This window comes from Ammodytes marinus (assembly GCF_949987685.1).
Source record: "Ammodytes marinus genome assembly, chromosome: 3".
NCBI lineage: Eukaryota > Metazoa > Chordata > Actinopteri > Uranoscopiformes > Ammodytidae > Ammodytes > Ammodytes marinus.
Window position 1 is genome coordinate 21,725,248 of NC_137232.1, and position 14,488 is coordinate 21,739,735.

Consider the following 14,488-nt stretch of genomic DNA (forward strand, 5'->3'; position numbering starts at 1 on the left):
TTCTTTATCTGAGTCCTTAAACCTCTTTACGCACTGAAATAAATGAACAAAAGAGTTTAATAGAGTTCCAAAGAAAAGTTTCTGGGAATTAGCTGGATATGAAGTTATAAACATGGGAAGAGTTGATAAAAGGAATTAAAATGACCAACGGTCAATCAAATTATGTTATTATAATTATCTTTTTTTTTAACTTACTGTCTTATGATTTCAAATTATGTCAAATATCTAACTAATTATCTCTAATTTTGACTATACTTTTTTGTTTATTGCGTCAACGTTTTGACATTGTCTGGCAGTATAATTATGAATGGTATTACCTCATCATTTTGACTTAACATCTCACAGTTTTGATTTACTAAGCCAGGTTTATGACTTATTACCTCATAATTTTGAATTCAATTTGGAAGTCAAAAGTAGGCTATTTTTTTTTTTTTTTTTTTTTGTCTTACCTCATAGACTATTTTTTAAATATTTTTTTTCCCCTGGAGGTGTTTTTTCCCCCTGGAGGTAGCTGTCTTGCATATTTGTACGACAATGGAGAAAAACAAAAGGTGAAATCAAACTGTATTTTTTCTGGGACACACTGACTGGTCCCAGACCAGTTCATGAACCACCATAAGCCGCTAGACAGAGACAGACTAGTCCTGTTCTGCAGCGCCCCCTTTCGGCAACGGAGGCTCCGTGCAAGCCGTAGAAGGAAGCAGACGTGTCCCACTGTCAGATTAGCTTTCGAGCGGACAGATGGAGGCAGACAGCACCGGTGGCAACAACATGGAGGAAAAGATGGACGCGGAAATGGCAGAAAACCCGTTTGAACCGTACGTTGAAGCCGTTCGCCAGCAGCTGGAAGACCAGGACCCTGTTTTACTAATTGGACTCATCGTCGCTCTCGCGGTCGTTATCATCACGTGCGGTAAGAAGTTTGGGCCTAGCCTTTAGCTTAGCGCAGTTAGCTACAACGACAGGACTTGTTCAGTATTATTGACTATCTTTGCTTCGTTGACATACGTGCTTTCTTATTGTATTTCCTCCAGTTTTCCTGAAATACTTCCTCACCAGCAAAACCGTCAGAAGCGCCGTGCTGCTGGTCGGACTGTGTGACTCCGGGAAAACCCTCCTCTTCAGCCGGGTGAGTGGTAACCTAACGTGGGTCGCCACGTCTCCCAAACATAGGCTACATGCGTGACAAATTCGCGGTTAATCTGCCTTATTTTGAGTGATTTGGTGTGTTTTTGGCAGCTGTTGTCAGGAAAGTTCAGGCGCACACAGACCTCCATCACGGACAGTAGTGCTCCATACAGAGCCAAGAACGACAGGGTAAGAAAAAGCATCTTCTGTCTCTTCTCATCATCGTCATCATTTTATGAGAAGCATGGTCCGCAGCTGTCCCCTCTGCTTCTCTTTCACAGGGCAGCACCTGGACTCTCATAGACCTGCCAGGACATGACAGCCTTCGCCCTCAGTACCTGGAGAAGTTCAAATCCGCAGCCAGGTGAGAACAGGACAGGACAGCCTGTCTGACCTACATATGTACTCTACTTTCCATCTGCTAAGCAGGGTACTTAAAACATTTTTTTTATTTAAATCTTCCCAAAAGAAGAATGGCCTTTATTACCGTAGTATTAAAAGCTTTCAAAGCAATTCTGGAGTACGATTGATGTCGAAATCTCCTCATGATCCGCTACCTGTCCTTACTGTGCATCCGCTGAAATATTTAGTATTAATAAACAACCTAGGCTCTGTAAACTGGTGGTATGTAAACAAACCGTCGATAGCAACATGACAGTTTACAGAGCGTAGGCTGTGTATTACCAGTTTTTTTTTTCTCTCCGGCTAACACACAGTACGGAGAGGTAGCAGTTTGTGAGGAGATATTCCCTGATTTTGACAAGTGTTCTCCGGAAACACTTTTAAACTGCAGGAGTACTGCTCCCGATCACATCCTCCTCATTATTGCTCTCTCTCGCTTGTCTCTCCAGAGCCATTGTGTTCGTAGTGGACAGCGCCATCTTCCAGAAGGAGGTGAGAGATGTGGCTGAGTTCCTGTACGTCCTGCTGACTGACACCGTCATCTCCAGGAATGCCCCAGCTCTCCTGCTGGCGTGCAACAAACAAGGTTCAACACTGTGTACCTCTTGTCTGCATGTAAAGTTGCTTATTTGTTAAATGGTGCCATTATTTACTGTTTTTGTTTTGTATACTTCAGATATAACCATGGCTAAATCGGCTAAACTGATTCAGCAGCAGCTGGAAAAGGAAATGTAAGTTAACGATTGATGGTGTATATTTTGGGCTGTGTTTCAGAAGTTTCAAGTACCTTTCAGTAACATTCACAGCAATGTCTCACTAATTAGGATTCAGGGATCAAACCACCCCTGCTGCGATCCAAACCCGGACCGTCACTACCTTCTCCTGAGCCTTTCTTTTGATGTATAACCCTGTTTTGTTTCCCGTAGGAACACCTTGCGGGTGACGCGCTCTGCAGCCCTGAGCTCTCAGGACGGATCGGTGGGCGGCAGCGTGTACCTGGGGAAAAAGGGCAAAGACTTTGAGTTCAGCCAGTTGCCCTTGAAGGTGGAGTTCCTGGAGTGCAGCGCCCGCGGCAGCAAGGGTGAAGAAGGGGATGCAGACATCGAGAGCCTAGAGAAGAGCCTGGCTAAACTGTAAATATCAGCAACATCCTTAGGGCAAGATACTGCCTGAAAGACAAAGCCCTGGGACCAATGTCCACTCCCCACCTTCAGTAATCGAACGAGGGATGGAGGATGCGTGTCTCGGTGGAGAATTTTTTCCGGCAGGAGAAAGCTGTCAGACATGGTCCTATATGTGCTGCATTTCGATGTAGTAAGTTAAATGACGTAAACGAAAAGGTGGAAGAACTTTGGAGACCCATTCAATCAAAACACACCAAAAAGACTGACGATTATGAAGCAGTTTGCTGACAAATGGTCATGAGCTTATAAATCTTACTGTGAACCTTGAAGCGCTGAGATTCTGCTTGTCTGTTTAAAGAAATGAAGTGTTAAAATTGCAGTTTAAATTAAGTAATCACGATAGGCCGTCTCGTATTTTTCATAATTTCAGTTTAAAACTTCTTTTCTGACCTTAAAGCTGCTGAATTGCATTTATTGATGATCTGTAACATTCAGTCTTGTGCCTTGCCTCCTTCCCCTTGTATTCTTATAGAAAAGTGTTTTGTTCATTTGCAAAAAGGAATGGCGGATTACTTGTTTGAAAGTGTTGAGTGAATACAGTGCATTTGCAATGAATGTATGATTTTGTGTTTGTATTCGTCTTGCTTCAAAATAAAGCTTTGAGTTTAAAGTTTATTATATGGCGATTTAAAATAGGCAAATAAGATTAATAGTAAATCAGAAATTATTGATACAGTTAAGCAGCAAACATGATTGTTTTACTAACACCTCTACCTACAGAAACCAAACTTAAAGGGGTAGTTCAGGATTTTAGACATAGGGCCTTATTCCCAAGTTAGTCTTGGTGTTCTTTATCAGTGGAGACAGTTTTCAACACATTTAATTCAGTCCTTCTAGTTGCAGAGTGCGCTCGTGCTAAGCTAGCGCACGGCATCGGGGGGATACCTAGCCTGCTACTAAAACAGTCTTACCCACTCCACAGTACACCCGAGGCCAATCAATTATAACGCCAGACTATCGATGTAAATGTCTGTGTTGATAGAATAATTTTAGAAATAAAACCAACCTCGCATATTGCATTTTGAGGGACTTTATTCCTTGTAGGCTGCGGCAGCGGCGGACTAATACCTAGGTTACAGGCTCTATAATAGTTGGGCCGTGTCTGAACTGCCATACTAACGTCCTACTCATACTCATTTTGACTTCAATTTGAGTATGTGACGGTTGGGTATGCGAGTTTGGGTATGTGAGAAATTCCCGGATGAGTACTAACTTCCGGGAAGATTTTGGGTATGAATCGATCGTATACTTTTCCTACTCAACCGCCCCACAATGCACTGGGTCAATTCTACCCGCCCAGGAAAATGAAATATTTTCGAGCAAGTTGCTAGGCAACAACATTGTTTGGGGTTCCGCGATCTGACAACTGTACGTGCAGTCATTCATACACTCTTACAATAGATAAGAGATGAAGATAAATACCTAACAACATTAGAGTCACTAAGTGAAATGAGTGTTGTGAGTCTGATAGTGGAGAGAGATCAGAACAGATCGCTGTCCCACACACCGCGGCTCGTCCAGCTCAACTCACAGACAGCTGAGTGCTGATGAGCCGGACAGAGAGCGTCGGAGGGATCCTCCGCCTCAAAACATCATTATTATAAAACAAGAGGTCTAAAACACAGATGATGAACACAGGACTGTAAAAATCTAGTTCAATATCTAACCTGTAGAGGGCGGTTATAAGCTTAACAATGTCTAAACTGCCTGAATCTTATAAGAAGAAGAAGAAATTCTTCATTGCTTGAGTATACTTCAACTGAGAACGTTTAGACGCAGCTCGCATACACAATCGATCTTTGAGTAGAGAGTATGCATGAGTATGTAGGATGTAGGACGCTAGTATGGCAGTTCAGACACGGCCTTGGTTTACCTGCTGCTGCCCGTACCTGTACGAGCCGGAATACACTGATGAAGAATTGAGAGGGATGCTCAAAGGGCAGAAAGAGAAAGAGCGTCTGTAGAGACAGCCCCCGCTGGAGCTGCAGCAGAGAACCGGGACAGAATGACGGTAGACTGGTGGCAGTGCAGTTTCAGTTTCTGTCCCACGCTGCTCTGTTTACTTTCTGCTGTAGTGATTCGGTTACACAGCAAAGTAAAAGTCCGCTGCTGCTAAGAAAGTAGTCCCTCAAAATGCCATAATTCATGCGATGCAAGGTTGGTTTTATTTCTAAAATTATTTTATCAACACAGACATTTACATCGATAGTCTGGCGTTATAATTGATTGGCCTCGGGTGTACTGTGGAGTGGGTAAGACTTTTAGTAGCAGGCTGGTATCCCCCCGATGCCGTGCGCTACCTTAGCACGAGCGCACTCTGCAACTAGAAGGACTGAATTAAATGTGTTGAAAACGGTCTCCACTGATAAAGAACACCAAGGCTAACTTGGGAATAAGGCCCTATGTCTAAAATCCTGAACTACCCCTTTAACTGTACAGCCAGTAGTAAGCTGGTGCTTACCATTATTTGGGGCATTTTTATGCTTTATTGATAGTGCAGAGACAGTGGTGAAATGGGGCAGAGAGTGGAGTGACATGCAGAGAATGACCACAGGCGGGAATCGAACCCGGGTCTGCTGCTGGGCACGGGGGGAGGGGGGGACGCCCTACCAACTGAGCGAAGGCCGCCCCCTTCACTGTTAGAAGTGTGGCTGTTATTTGTGTTTCTAAGTCTCTAGCCCCAGAAAGAGGATTGCGTAGCAAAATGTTTCATCTTGGAAGAGCTCACACTTTTCATTCTTCATCTTTCTGTCTGGCACCTGGTTTGGATTGAGATGATTTGAGTTTAAAAACATCGCCGACTCAAGATGAAAATTTCTCTCTTGTGGTAATTTTTATAGTCCCCAAAAATGCACATATTGCAAAATATATTTCAAAGGTTTTTTTATAGGACCACACACGCAAAAAAAAAACTCACTGAGCCATAACTAGAGTAGAGCTTAAATAAATGAGGGAAAACAATCACACATTCACTTTGTTAAAGGCTGTGTGAAAACTCATCAAATAAGATGTTTTGAGATGTTTGTCTGCTTCTGTAGAGATTGGTTTCTGCCCACAGTTCAGACTTTATTAAAAGATCCTACCGTCAGGTAATACACCAATCACCATTTAACCTAGAAGTACAAATAACGATGTAGCTTAGTGGTAACCCTGCATGCCACATATAGCAATGACGCCGGATCGACTTTAGCAGGCGACATTTGTTGCAAGATACCCCCCCACACACACACAAAATGTTCTAGCCTCTCCAGATTTACTCGATCCATTAAAAAGGCAAAAAATACCCCAAAAATATATAAGAAAAAATTCACACAAGGAGTGTATACCATTTCATTTGAAACCTTTTTTAAATGCTTTTAAACTAAAAATAAAGCAAGTCAAACTAATATGCTGCTATGACCAGAACACAAGATTAAAGAGCATGTTGTAAAGTATGTGACTATAGTTGAGACAGAGGGTAGACCGTCAGATTGGAGCTCTGATCTGCGACTACCACACTGGGTTCTCCTTTCAGCACGGCGGGACACAACCAGTTGACCTTGTCCCCGTGACTGATGCTCAGTTTGGGCCCGGGCTTCTCCTCCGTGGCCTCCCCTGCACCTGCTGCCACCTTATCTTCCACATCGGCTTCTTCTTCTTCTTTCGGTAAGGTCTTTGCTTTATCCTGGGATTGTTCTTTCCTTTTTGCCTTGCTCTTTACTTTCCTACGTGGGGCTGCAGCCGTTGCAGTTTTGGCCTTGGCGTCCGGTGAAACCACGGGGTGTTTGCTGAGGTCCCACAGTGCGACCAGGCCGTCGTTGCCCCCGCTCAGGATCCAGTAAGGGTGGGAGAGGAAGCTGATGAAGTGGGCTTGTGAGGCCCCCTGACTGTGGGCCTTCACCGCTCCCTGCTGCTCCAGTTTGGAGCCACTGCCAATCCGCATCAGATGCACCTGGCCGTCCTCTGCCGCGCAGCCCAAAATGTTCCCACAAGTCGCCACGGAAACACAGTGAACCAGCGGCGGGTTGAAGAGCTGACCGGGACGCTGCTGATGGTCGCCTTCTTCCTCCGCTACATCCTGGAGGTTGAGGGTCCAAAGAGGACGCGTCTTCTGCAGACCCCACAGCATCACCTGAAGCCACAGAAGAAGAAAAAAATTGCTGGATTTTCTTAAAGTGGAAGTCTCCTGTACCTTCCTTTAATTCTTCATGGATCAAGGACATTCTTTACTTTGTGAAGATGGAGAAAGTTAGGTTTGTACAGTAAACGGCTCGCTTGCTAAATTGAATAACATTTAGGGACCAATTTTTGAACATGCTGAGGGACTGGAGTTCACTGCAATTGTTTTTGTTTGTTCTCTTAATTTGATATGCATTATATACATATATATTTTTTTATTTATTGCTATTCTTGACATTGCATTGACACTCGAAATGCTACTTCCTGATATTTGTACATCACTGAAAATTCAATAAACAAACAAAATAGCTGAAACAAAGACATGCTCTGGTACAGAAGTGAATAAAATTCTCCCTGTCCCTTACCTGCATGTCCAGACCGGCAGACAGAAGGTTATTGGGCCTGTGAGGGCGGAAAGCCACAGAGGAGCAAATGTTAGTGTGTCTACGAAGAGTCCTGCAGACTTTCCCCCCAGGAAGCTCCAGTACCCGGACGGCCCCCGAGTCATCAGCCAGTGCCAGGGCCGACCCCGTGTCGTTCAGGGTCAGAGAGTTGATCTCGTCCTCTCCTGCACCCTCGAACTCCTCTAGACGGGCCTTCAGGTTCCGGGGGTCCAATACACTCACCGTGTCTCCGTGGGATACGTACAGCTGAGTGGGCGCCGCTGCCGGCGAAAACACAACACTGGTGCTGTCCTCTCCGCCCGGGAGAGTGAGGCGGCCCACGATGGAGCCATCTTGGCTCCACACTGTGACCTCTCCGCCCTCAGAGCCTGAAGCCAGGACACCTTCAGGGCCCGAAGAGGCTCCAACGCACAGGATGGATGTGGAGTGGCCACCAGCCCACTGCCTGGCCATGCTGACCCTGTGAAATGTAAGTAGACTGTGACTCAGTTGGTAGAGCTGGTCGGCCGATGATCAAAGGGTTGGAGGTTCGATTCCTGCCCTGCCACCTGTGTCATAGTTGTTGTGTCCTTGGGCAAGACACTTCACCCACCTTGCCTCGTGTGAATGTCGATAGTTATCCTGCTATCGGTGTATGAATGTGTGTGTGAATGGTAACGTGGGAATGGAAAACAGGTCTCCCTTGCAAAAGAGTCTCCGGTCTCAATGGGATATACCTGTATAAATAAAGGTAAGAAAAGACAAAAGGAAAAAGATTTGCTAACAGACCAAAGACTAATTCATTATATTTATTGATTACACACTTTTTTAAAGGACTGGTCACGTTTAGAATAACTTGTCTACCTCTTTCATATCGATGAACGCTGAATGAATATTAAAAACTGACCTTTGTATGATGCTATCTCAAATGACAATTAAGTTGAATCAACACTTTCAGACCAAAGTGATCTTTAACTGAGGTAATACTCAAATAATCAATGTCATTGACAGAAAGTGACACAGCTTCCATAATAGTAACATTAACAGCTTTTATTGTTGTTGTTTACCATGTGAAAAAACTGAATATATCTTTATTGTGGGCAGTTGGTTGAGCAAACTAATAGATCAGAAAATATAAATGTGTACTCTTTAAGGGTATTTTTATAACATGAAATCGATTATTGAGTCAAATAAATAACCATAAAATAATTGAAAATAGAATAATTGCAACAGTATAACCACTACTTGTGTAACCTAACCCTGGCTAACAATTTAAACATGCTTGATTTATGAAGGTAGCACTTGACATCAGAATAGACAGACTGATTAAACAGTAAACAGAAATATACCAAAGAGAAAATAATCAGATTGTCTTCAATATATTTCCATTCTTAAACATGTTTGAAGAAGAGAGCTTTCATGAGCGGTTTCTGTCTCGCTCAATGGAAATTCACAAACATACAAAGGGGGAGCTTTACGTTGGGTAACTTGTTAATCTCCCAGTTGCCAGAGTAAATGCTGAAGAACCAAAGATCTGGAACCAGATCATGTCAAACCAGCTCTGCTAACCTGTTAGCCTGAAAGCTAACACGTGACTCCCATTCAGCCGCTCCGAAAACAAGCATATTGTTGTTGATCTTCTGATTTTAAATAATGTTAAGCACTGTTGTAACATTACTGATAACTTGATATGTAAGGAATAACGCTACCTTAGCAAGTGCCGTCAAACTTTAGCAGGTTGCCCATGTGAGGCTGGGTCCCTCATTGATGACATCATATAAATATCCGATGACAGTGCCCTGAGTTCAGCCTGACAGACCAATTTGTTTACATGCTCTGCGTTTTATATAGGCCTACTATCTATGATTGGGACATCCTTAATCTCTTTCTGGCATACTAAATAGTATGGAAGTATGGGTATTGGAACGCAGGGATGATTTCGCCAAGAGTGGTCGCCCTTAAACACTTACCATTAATGCTGGATGGTAGAACACTGGTAGAAAATTCTGCATGACAGGATAAAGGCTAAATATCCCAAATTTAGACACAATTGATTTCTCCTGAAAAACACTTAATTTCTTTGCATGCACTGTGCTGTATTTATTTACAATTTTAGTGAGCCAGAAGTTATGTAATATATATTTTAAATAATTTAATGTGGAAATGCATGAGCTAAGATTTAAATCTTAGCTCATGCTAAGTTTATTTGTCCTGAGGGAAAATGTTGCACAGCAGTTGCAGTACAAGGTAATATATTTTTATTGCTCCAACAATACAGTTTGAGAAGGAATATCTGTCTATCTATCTATCTATCTATCTATCTATCTATCTATCTATCTATCTATCTATCTATCTATCTATCTATCTATCTATCTATCTATATATATATACAAAATATACAAAATGCTCAAATTATAAAGAAGGTAAGCATAGGCCTAATACTATAGTAGCTGTAGTTTGGTTTGGCTGTGCGAGACTAGCTCAAGAGTAATATCTTGCTGGTGTTAGTTGCATATAGATATGTATGAAAAGTATACAGCTATGCATATCACAGGTTAGTGTGGTTAATTCAAAAGTTCAATGATTATGTCCATGAGATTGCACATATTGTTTCATAGTATATCCTGCACTATGTCTCATAGAATTAATGTGAAACCAAAGCAAAGGGTAGAAGCAGCAGTCCCTACACGTATTGCAGAAAATGAAGCACAGACGGAGGCATATCATCGAATCATTGTTCAGCAGGTGCCCCATCCCAGCCCTTCATGTCCACAATGGCTGCTCTCCGCTGATTCATCCAAAGCTGTAGATCTGATGAGTGTGGTCCATTTCAGGGTCAGTGAACAGCGTGACACACTGAATGGGGAACAGAGACAAGAGGCTACAGCTTTCAGACACTCAACACACATACACACTTACTACCCACACACACACAATCACACACACACACACACACACACACACACACCCACTTCAAACTTTCAACCCAACATTCAAACGCTGACACATCCTGTAAATCCTCACAAAGAAGCAGCAATTCTCACAGAGCACTTTGAATGTAAGTACCAGGCAGTCATTCATCTTTTTTTTCTGCTTGTGCATTAAATGCTCTTTATAATGCACGTACATAGAAATGTTTCACTAAGCTGGTGGATATGTGTTAAATGGAGTGGCTAAAAATAGGAAGTGTGAATATGTCACCAGAACTCTTACACGTTACACCAGAAGGTTTCTGGTGTAATTTCTGTTAAGCAACTCCTCCACAGGACACAAGTGAGAGGATGGTTTTTCTATGTCTAGTAATGAGGCTTGTTGAAGCCGGTCTAAAGGTTGAAGGAAGGTGAGTGGCAGAGTTAAACGCTTATTTAGGATGTTGTGCTTGAATTTAAATGTATTTGATGTTTTAAATGTTTTGTATGCAAAGATCAAGAAGATGAAAATTAATTCAATCATCCCACTGAATGTGATGTTCAATCACTTAAAAAAGAAGTAGCAGCCAGAGGAATGTGCGTAACTCTGGTGCGATTGAAGAGATGTCAAACAGTATTCACATTAGTCACAGTTGAATTATCTTCTCCTGACACTGGTACTTTTTCAGAGGTTGTTTCATGAGATAAAGACTCTTATCAGACTCTGATGCCTCATATCTTTAGTTGATGTCAAAAAATGTATCCCGGTGCAACAAAAAAAAACATTACACCTAGTATACAAGATTAATAATATGCAGTACAAGCTGTGAAATAAAATGTACAAATAATCCTTTATTTTCAAAGTCTAAGCATGTCGTATATTGTTTGTACATATACTGTACTTGTATACGTGCATGGTGCACATTGACCACTTGCTGTATGTATATATAGATCCACTTTCTTTGCACTTGTTCAAAATAACAGTTTGACCTGCATATAGATATACACCTACAACTAAACAATATAGGTATGCATGCAACTACTTTCCTGTAAATAATCAACCTATGTCTTTGATTTCTTTCTTCCTTGTAGCAGGTGATTCTGATTCTGATTCTCTGTGTCAGAAGATCTGGGTTGACTTGTTTTGAATTCTTCGAACACACAGAGAGAGCATGAGGTCGCCCTATTTCCCGGCAAGGTCGGCGCTTTTCCGCAAGGAGGCAAACGGAGTGACGTACAGAGTCCCAGCACTGCTCTACCTGTCTCGCTCCAGCTCCTTCCTGGCCTTCTGTGAGGAGAGACTCAGCCCATCCGACTCTCAGGCTCACCTGCTGGTCCTGAGGAAAGGCACTTTCTACAGGAACTATGTGGAGGTCAGTGTCTCAACTCTCTACCTGTCCTTTTATTGTTATTTGAGTATCTAAGAGAAAAAGCACTGGACTAGATAAAGTGATTTCTTCTAAACACACAGCTAACATTTAAGCTACTGAATTAATTGTACTCCAACACATAGAATAGGTCTTTAAGGGCAACCACTTTCTTTATGGCTCATAACAAACACATCAAAAGCCAATTAGAAAATATGTGAACCGACACTTTGTGTTTTTAATTTTTTCCGGAAACACCTTGTTTCTCAGGTATTAAGTTAAGTCACTTTATTTATCAATTTACATCGAAATTCGTTCTTGCATATCCCCTCTCAAGATACCACGCTTCGGAGGGGGTCAGAGCACAGGGTCAGCCATTACGGCGCCCTGGAGCAGTTTGGGGTTAAGTGCCTTGGTCAAGGACACAATGGTAGAGATGGTGGGCACCGTAGATGTAATACCAGCCACCACTTGTTTTACAAATAACACCCTCCTGTCCTATGCCGGGGATCGTACCAGCAACCTCATGGTTACTGGTCGGCTTCTCCTCTAAGCCATCCTACAACCCTGGTGATATTTTATCTACTGTATCTTTTATAATGTTAAGTGTATCTTTCTCTCTTATCTGCTTTTGCCTTTGGTTTGTCCTCAGTGGGAGGACATGCTAGTCCTGGGCACCGCTGTCTTGCCAGGTCACCGGTCCATGAACCCGTGCCCGGTGTACGATGAGTTCACAGGAACCCTCTTCTTGTTCTTCATCGCGGTGCTGGGCCACACCTCAGAGTCCTACCAGCTGGTGACAGGGAAGAACGTGACTCGACTCTGCTACATCAGCAGCACAGACCACGGAGACACCTGGAGCCCTGTCACCGACCTGACCAAGAGGGTCATAGGAGACAATATCAAAGGTCAGGAGAAATCCACCCTTTACCGCAACTTCCAACTGTGTTATTCTGACTATTATTTCTGATTAATACAAACAAAGAGAGCTGTATTTTTAAAGGGTTACTACTTTGGTCGACGTTACACATAAGAGTCTGATTATAGTGATGAGATGTGATAACTAAAACTGTTAAAGGAGAGGTTCACATTTTTTCAAGTCCAGAACTTTCCATTTTGACCTTGAAATGATCCCTTTGTCACTTAATGAGACTGGAGAGCAAAATTCAGTCCCCATTGTGTGCAAAAATACAATGCAAAGTTCAGCTGGAGTTCAGTAACTAGTCTGTAATAGTTGAATCAAGTGGAAACCCATCAAAATTACAGCTTTTTTGTACAAAATTCCACCTTTTACCTTCTATCTCTCTGAGGCCTGGTACCAATTTAAGAAAGAGGACATAACCTAGATTGCCTGTTACTTTACTATAGAGAAAAGAAGGGATCTAACCAAGGCCTGTGGTGACCATAATCAGTATTGTTCACGTCTGTGTGTCACTCCTGTGATGGAAGTTCTGTTAAGGTTGGAGGTCAACTCAGGTGGAAGAATATTTCAGGAGACTTGGATGAATTATGAAGCAATATTTATTACAGACTTGGCCAAGGAGAACCGGACTGCAACTCTCGTGACTTGCACTTCAATTCTGCCAAACTCATGCTTAGAGCTGTGTCTTAACCTCGCGCTATCTCTATCACCTCCCCGATTCGGGCACCAAGCGTACCAATGTTTTGGTTCAGAGCTGAACACAGTGAACCATAACATTCTGGAGTCTAAGGAGATGAGACTGTAACTGCCCTAAGTGTCTCCTAACAGGCTCCAAGGCTGACCTAGAGTCTGAGAAACATAGGAAAGATAGGCATATATGGCCTATTAATCTTTCCCATTAATATTACAACTAAAGACCCAAAATTCCCTCACAACTCCCTCTTTCTGTCTCTACAGAATGGGCCACTTTTGCTCTGGGCCCCGGCCACGGCATCCAGCTGAAGTCGGGCCGTTTGCTGATTCCCGCCTACGCCTACCACATCGAGTGCAAGGAGTGCTTCGGCCAGGTCTGCCAGACCACTCCGCACGCCTTCTGCTTCCACAGTGACACACACGGGCGGAGCTGGCGTTTCGGGGAGGCGGTGCCGGGCCCGGACAGCGTGGAGTGTCAGATGGTGTCCGTGGACCAAGAGGACGGCACCAACGTGTTGTACTGTAACGCGCGCAGCCCCCTGGGATACAGGGTGCAGGCGCTCAGTATGGACGACGGCGCTGCCTTCCAGGAGGGCCAGCTGGTGCAGCGGCTGGTGGAGCCTCGGAACGGATGCCATGGTAGCACCGTGGGATTTCCCGCTCCTTTACATTTATGTCATTCCCCTCTTCATCAGTTACAGTTACATCAACCTGGACTACATCACTCTAGACACTGGACATCCTGTAGGCCTACAATGGACTCAAATCACACTAGCTCTCCTTCACAGAGCATCACCTCTTCTGTTCCAGCCACCAGCCACATCTCAACCAATCACAGCTCTCCTCCAGATTTCCTCACCCCCACCTGGGTGGTTTATTCACACCCACCATGGACCACCGCACGCAAGGACCTGGGTGTGTTTCTCAGCCTGTTTCCCCGTGATCCGGACAGCTGGCGCGGCCCCTGGGTGATCTATGAGGGCCCCAGCGCCTACTCTGACCTGGCCTATCTAGAGCTGCCACCCTCACCCGGTGCCCCGCCGGCTGTGGTCTTCGCCTGCCTCTTTGAGTGTGGCACCAAAACGGCCTACGACGAAATCTGCTTCTGCATCTTCAGCCTGTACGAACTCATCGACAATCTGCCCCAAAATGTGCAGAAAAATTACAACGATGAATGTCAAATACAGAGTCAGGTGTCCAAGGCGGGCCAGAGTTGTACGGGCAGACATGATGCTCAAGGTACGCCAGTTTTCCAAAAGGTGAAGAAGAAGAGAAAGTTGGCAGAGATGTGTTCTGTGGCCTAAATGTAGTTTTTAAGCTTGTAACACAGAGTTAAAAAGCC

At 43.7% G+C, this 14,488-nt stretch overlaps 3 protein-coding genes across 4 annotated transcripts; 2 read left to right on the plus strand and 1 right to left on the minus strand.

Moving 5' to 3' along the window:
- The first annotated feature begins 705 nt into the window (after positions 1–705).
- srprb (SRP receptor subunit beta) lies at positions 706–3,329 on the plus strand. The gene is made up of 7 exons (XM_080053783.1): positions 706–913; positions 1,035–1,129; positions 1,240–1,317; positions 1,410–1,492; positions 1,980–2,116; positions 2,207–2,261; positions 2,457–3,329. Exons 1-7 carry the CDS (start codon positions 742–744, stop codon positions 2,665–2,667), a joined length of 831 nt encoding a protein of 276 aa, XP_079909909.1. The 5' UTR covers positions 706–741; the 3' UTR covers positions 2,668–3,329.
- Positions 3,330–5,624: 2,295 nt separating this feature from the next.
- wdr53 (WD repeat domain 53) lies at positions 5,625–9,014 on the minus strand. 2 transcript variants are annotated; one of them, XM_080053570.1, is made up of 4 exons: positions 8,965–9,014; positions 7,869–7,992; positions 7,238–7,736; positions 5,625–6,825 (listed from the first exon to the last, which is right to left on the minus strand). In XM_080053570.1, the coding sequence occupies exons 3-4, from the start codon at positions 7,727–7,729 to the stop codon at positions 6,154–6,156; spliced, it is 1,164 nt and encodes a 387-aa protein (XP_079909696.1). In that variant the 5' UTR covers positions 7,730–7,736; positions 7,869–7,992; positions 8,965–9,014; the 3' UTR covers positions 5,625–6,153. The 2 variants fall into 2 exon arrangements, with proteins under 2 accessions (XP_079909696.1, XP_079909697.1); XM_080053571.1 differs by lacking the exon at positions 7,869–7,992 and having other exon boundaries at positions 8,965–9,010.
- Positions 9,015–11,336: 2,322 nt separating this feature from the next.
- Positions 11,337–14,450, plus strand: neu4 (sialidase 4; the record flags this gene model as incomplete). Its single annotated transcript, XM_080024801.1, has 4 exons — positions 11,337–11,537; positions 12,184–12,439; positions 13,411–13,890; positions 13,957–14,450. 4 exons carry the CDS (start codon positions 11,337–11,339, stop codon positions 14,448–14,450), a joined length of 1,431 nt encoding a protein of 476 aa, XP_079880927.1.
- Positions 14,451–14,488: the final 38 nt, after the last annotated feature.

Coding starts and splice junctions, on each gene's coding strand:
- srprb (XM_080053783.1), top strand. CDS start 742: ATGGAGGCAGACAGCACCGGTGGCAACAACATGGAGGAAAAGATGGAC. Junction 914..1,034: donor GGTCGTTATCATCACGTGCG/GTAAGAAGTTTG, acceptor TATTTCCTCCAG/TTTTCCTGAAATACTTCCTC. Junction 2,117..2,206: donor GCTGGCGTGCAACAAACAAG/GTTCAACACTGT, acceptor TGTATACTTCAG/ATATAACCATGGCTAAATCG.
- wdr53 (XM_080053570.1), bottom strand. CDS start 7,729: ATGGCCAGGCAGTGGGCTGGTGGCCACTCCACATCCATCCTGTGCGTT. Junction 6,826..7,237: donor CTGCCGGTCTGGACATGCAG/GTAAGGGACAGG, acceptor CTGTGGCTTCAG/GTGATGCTGTGGGGTCTGCA.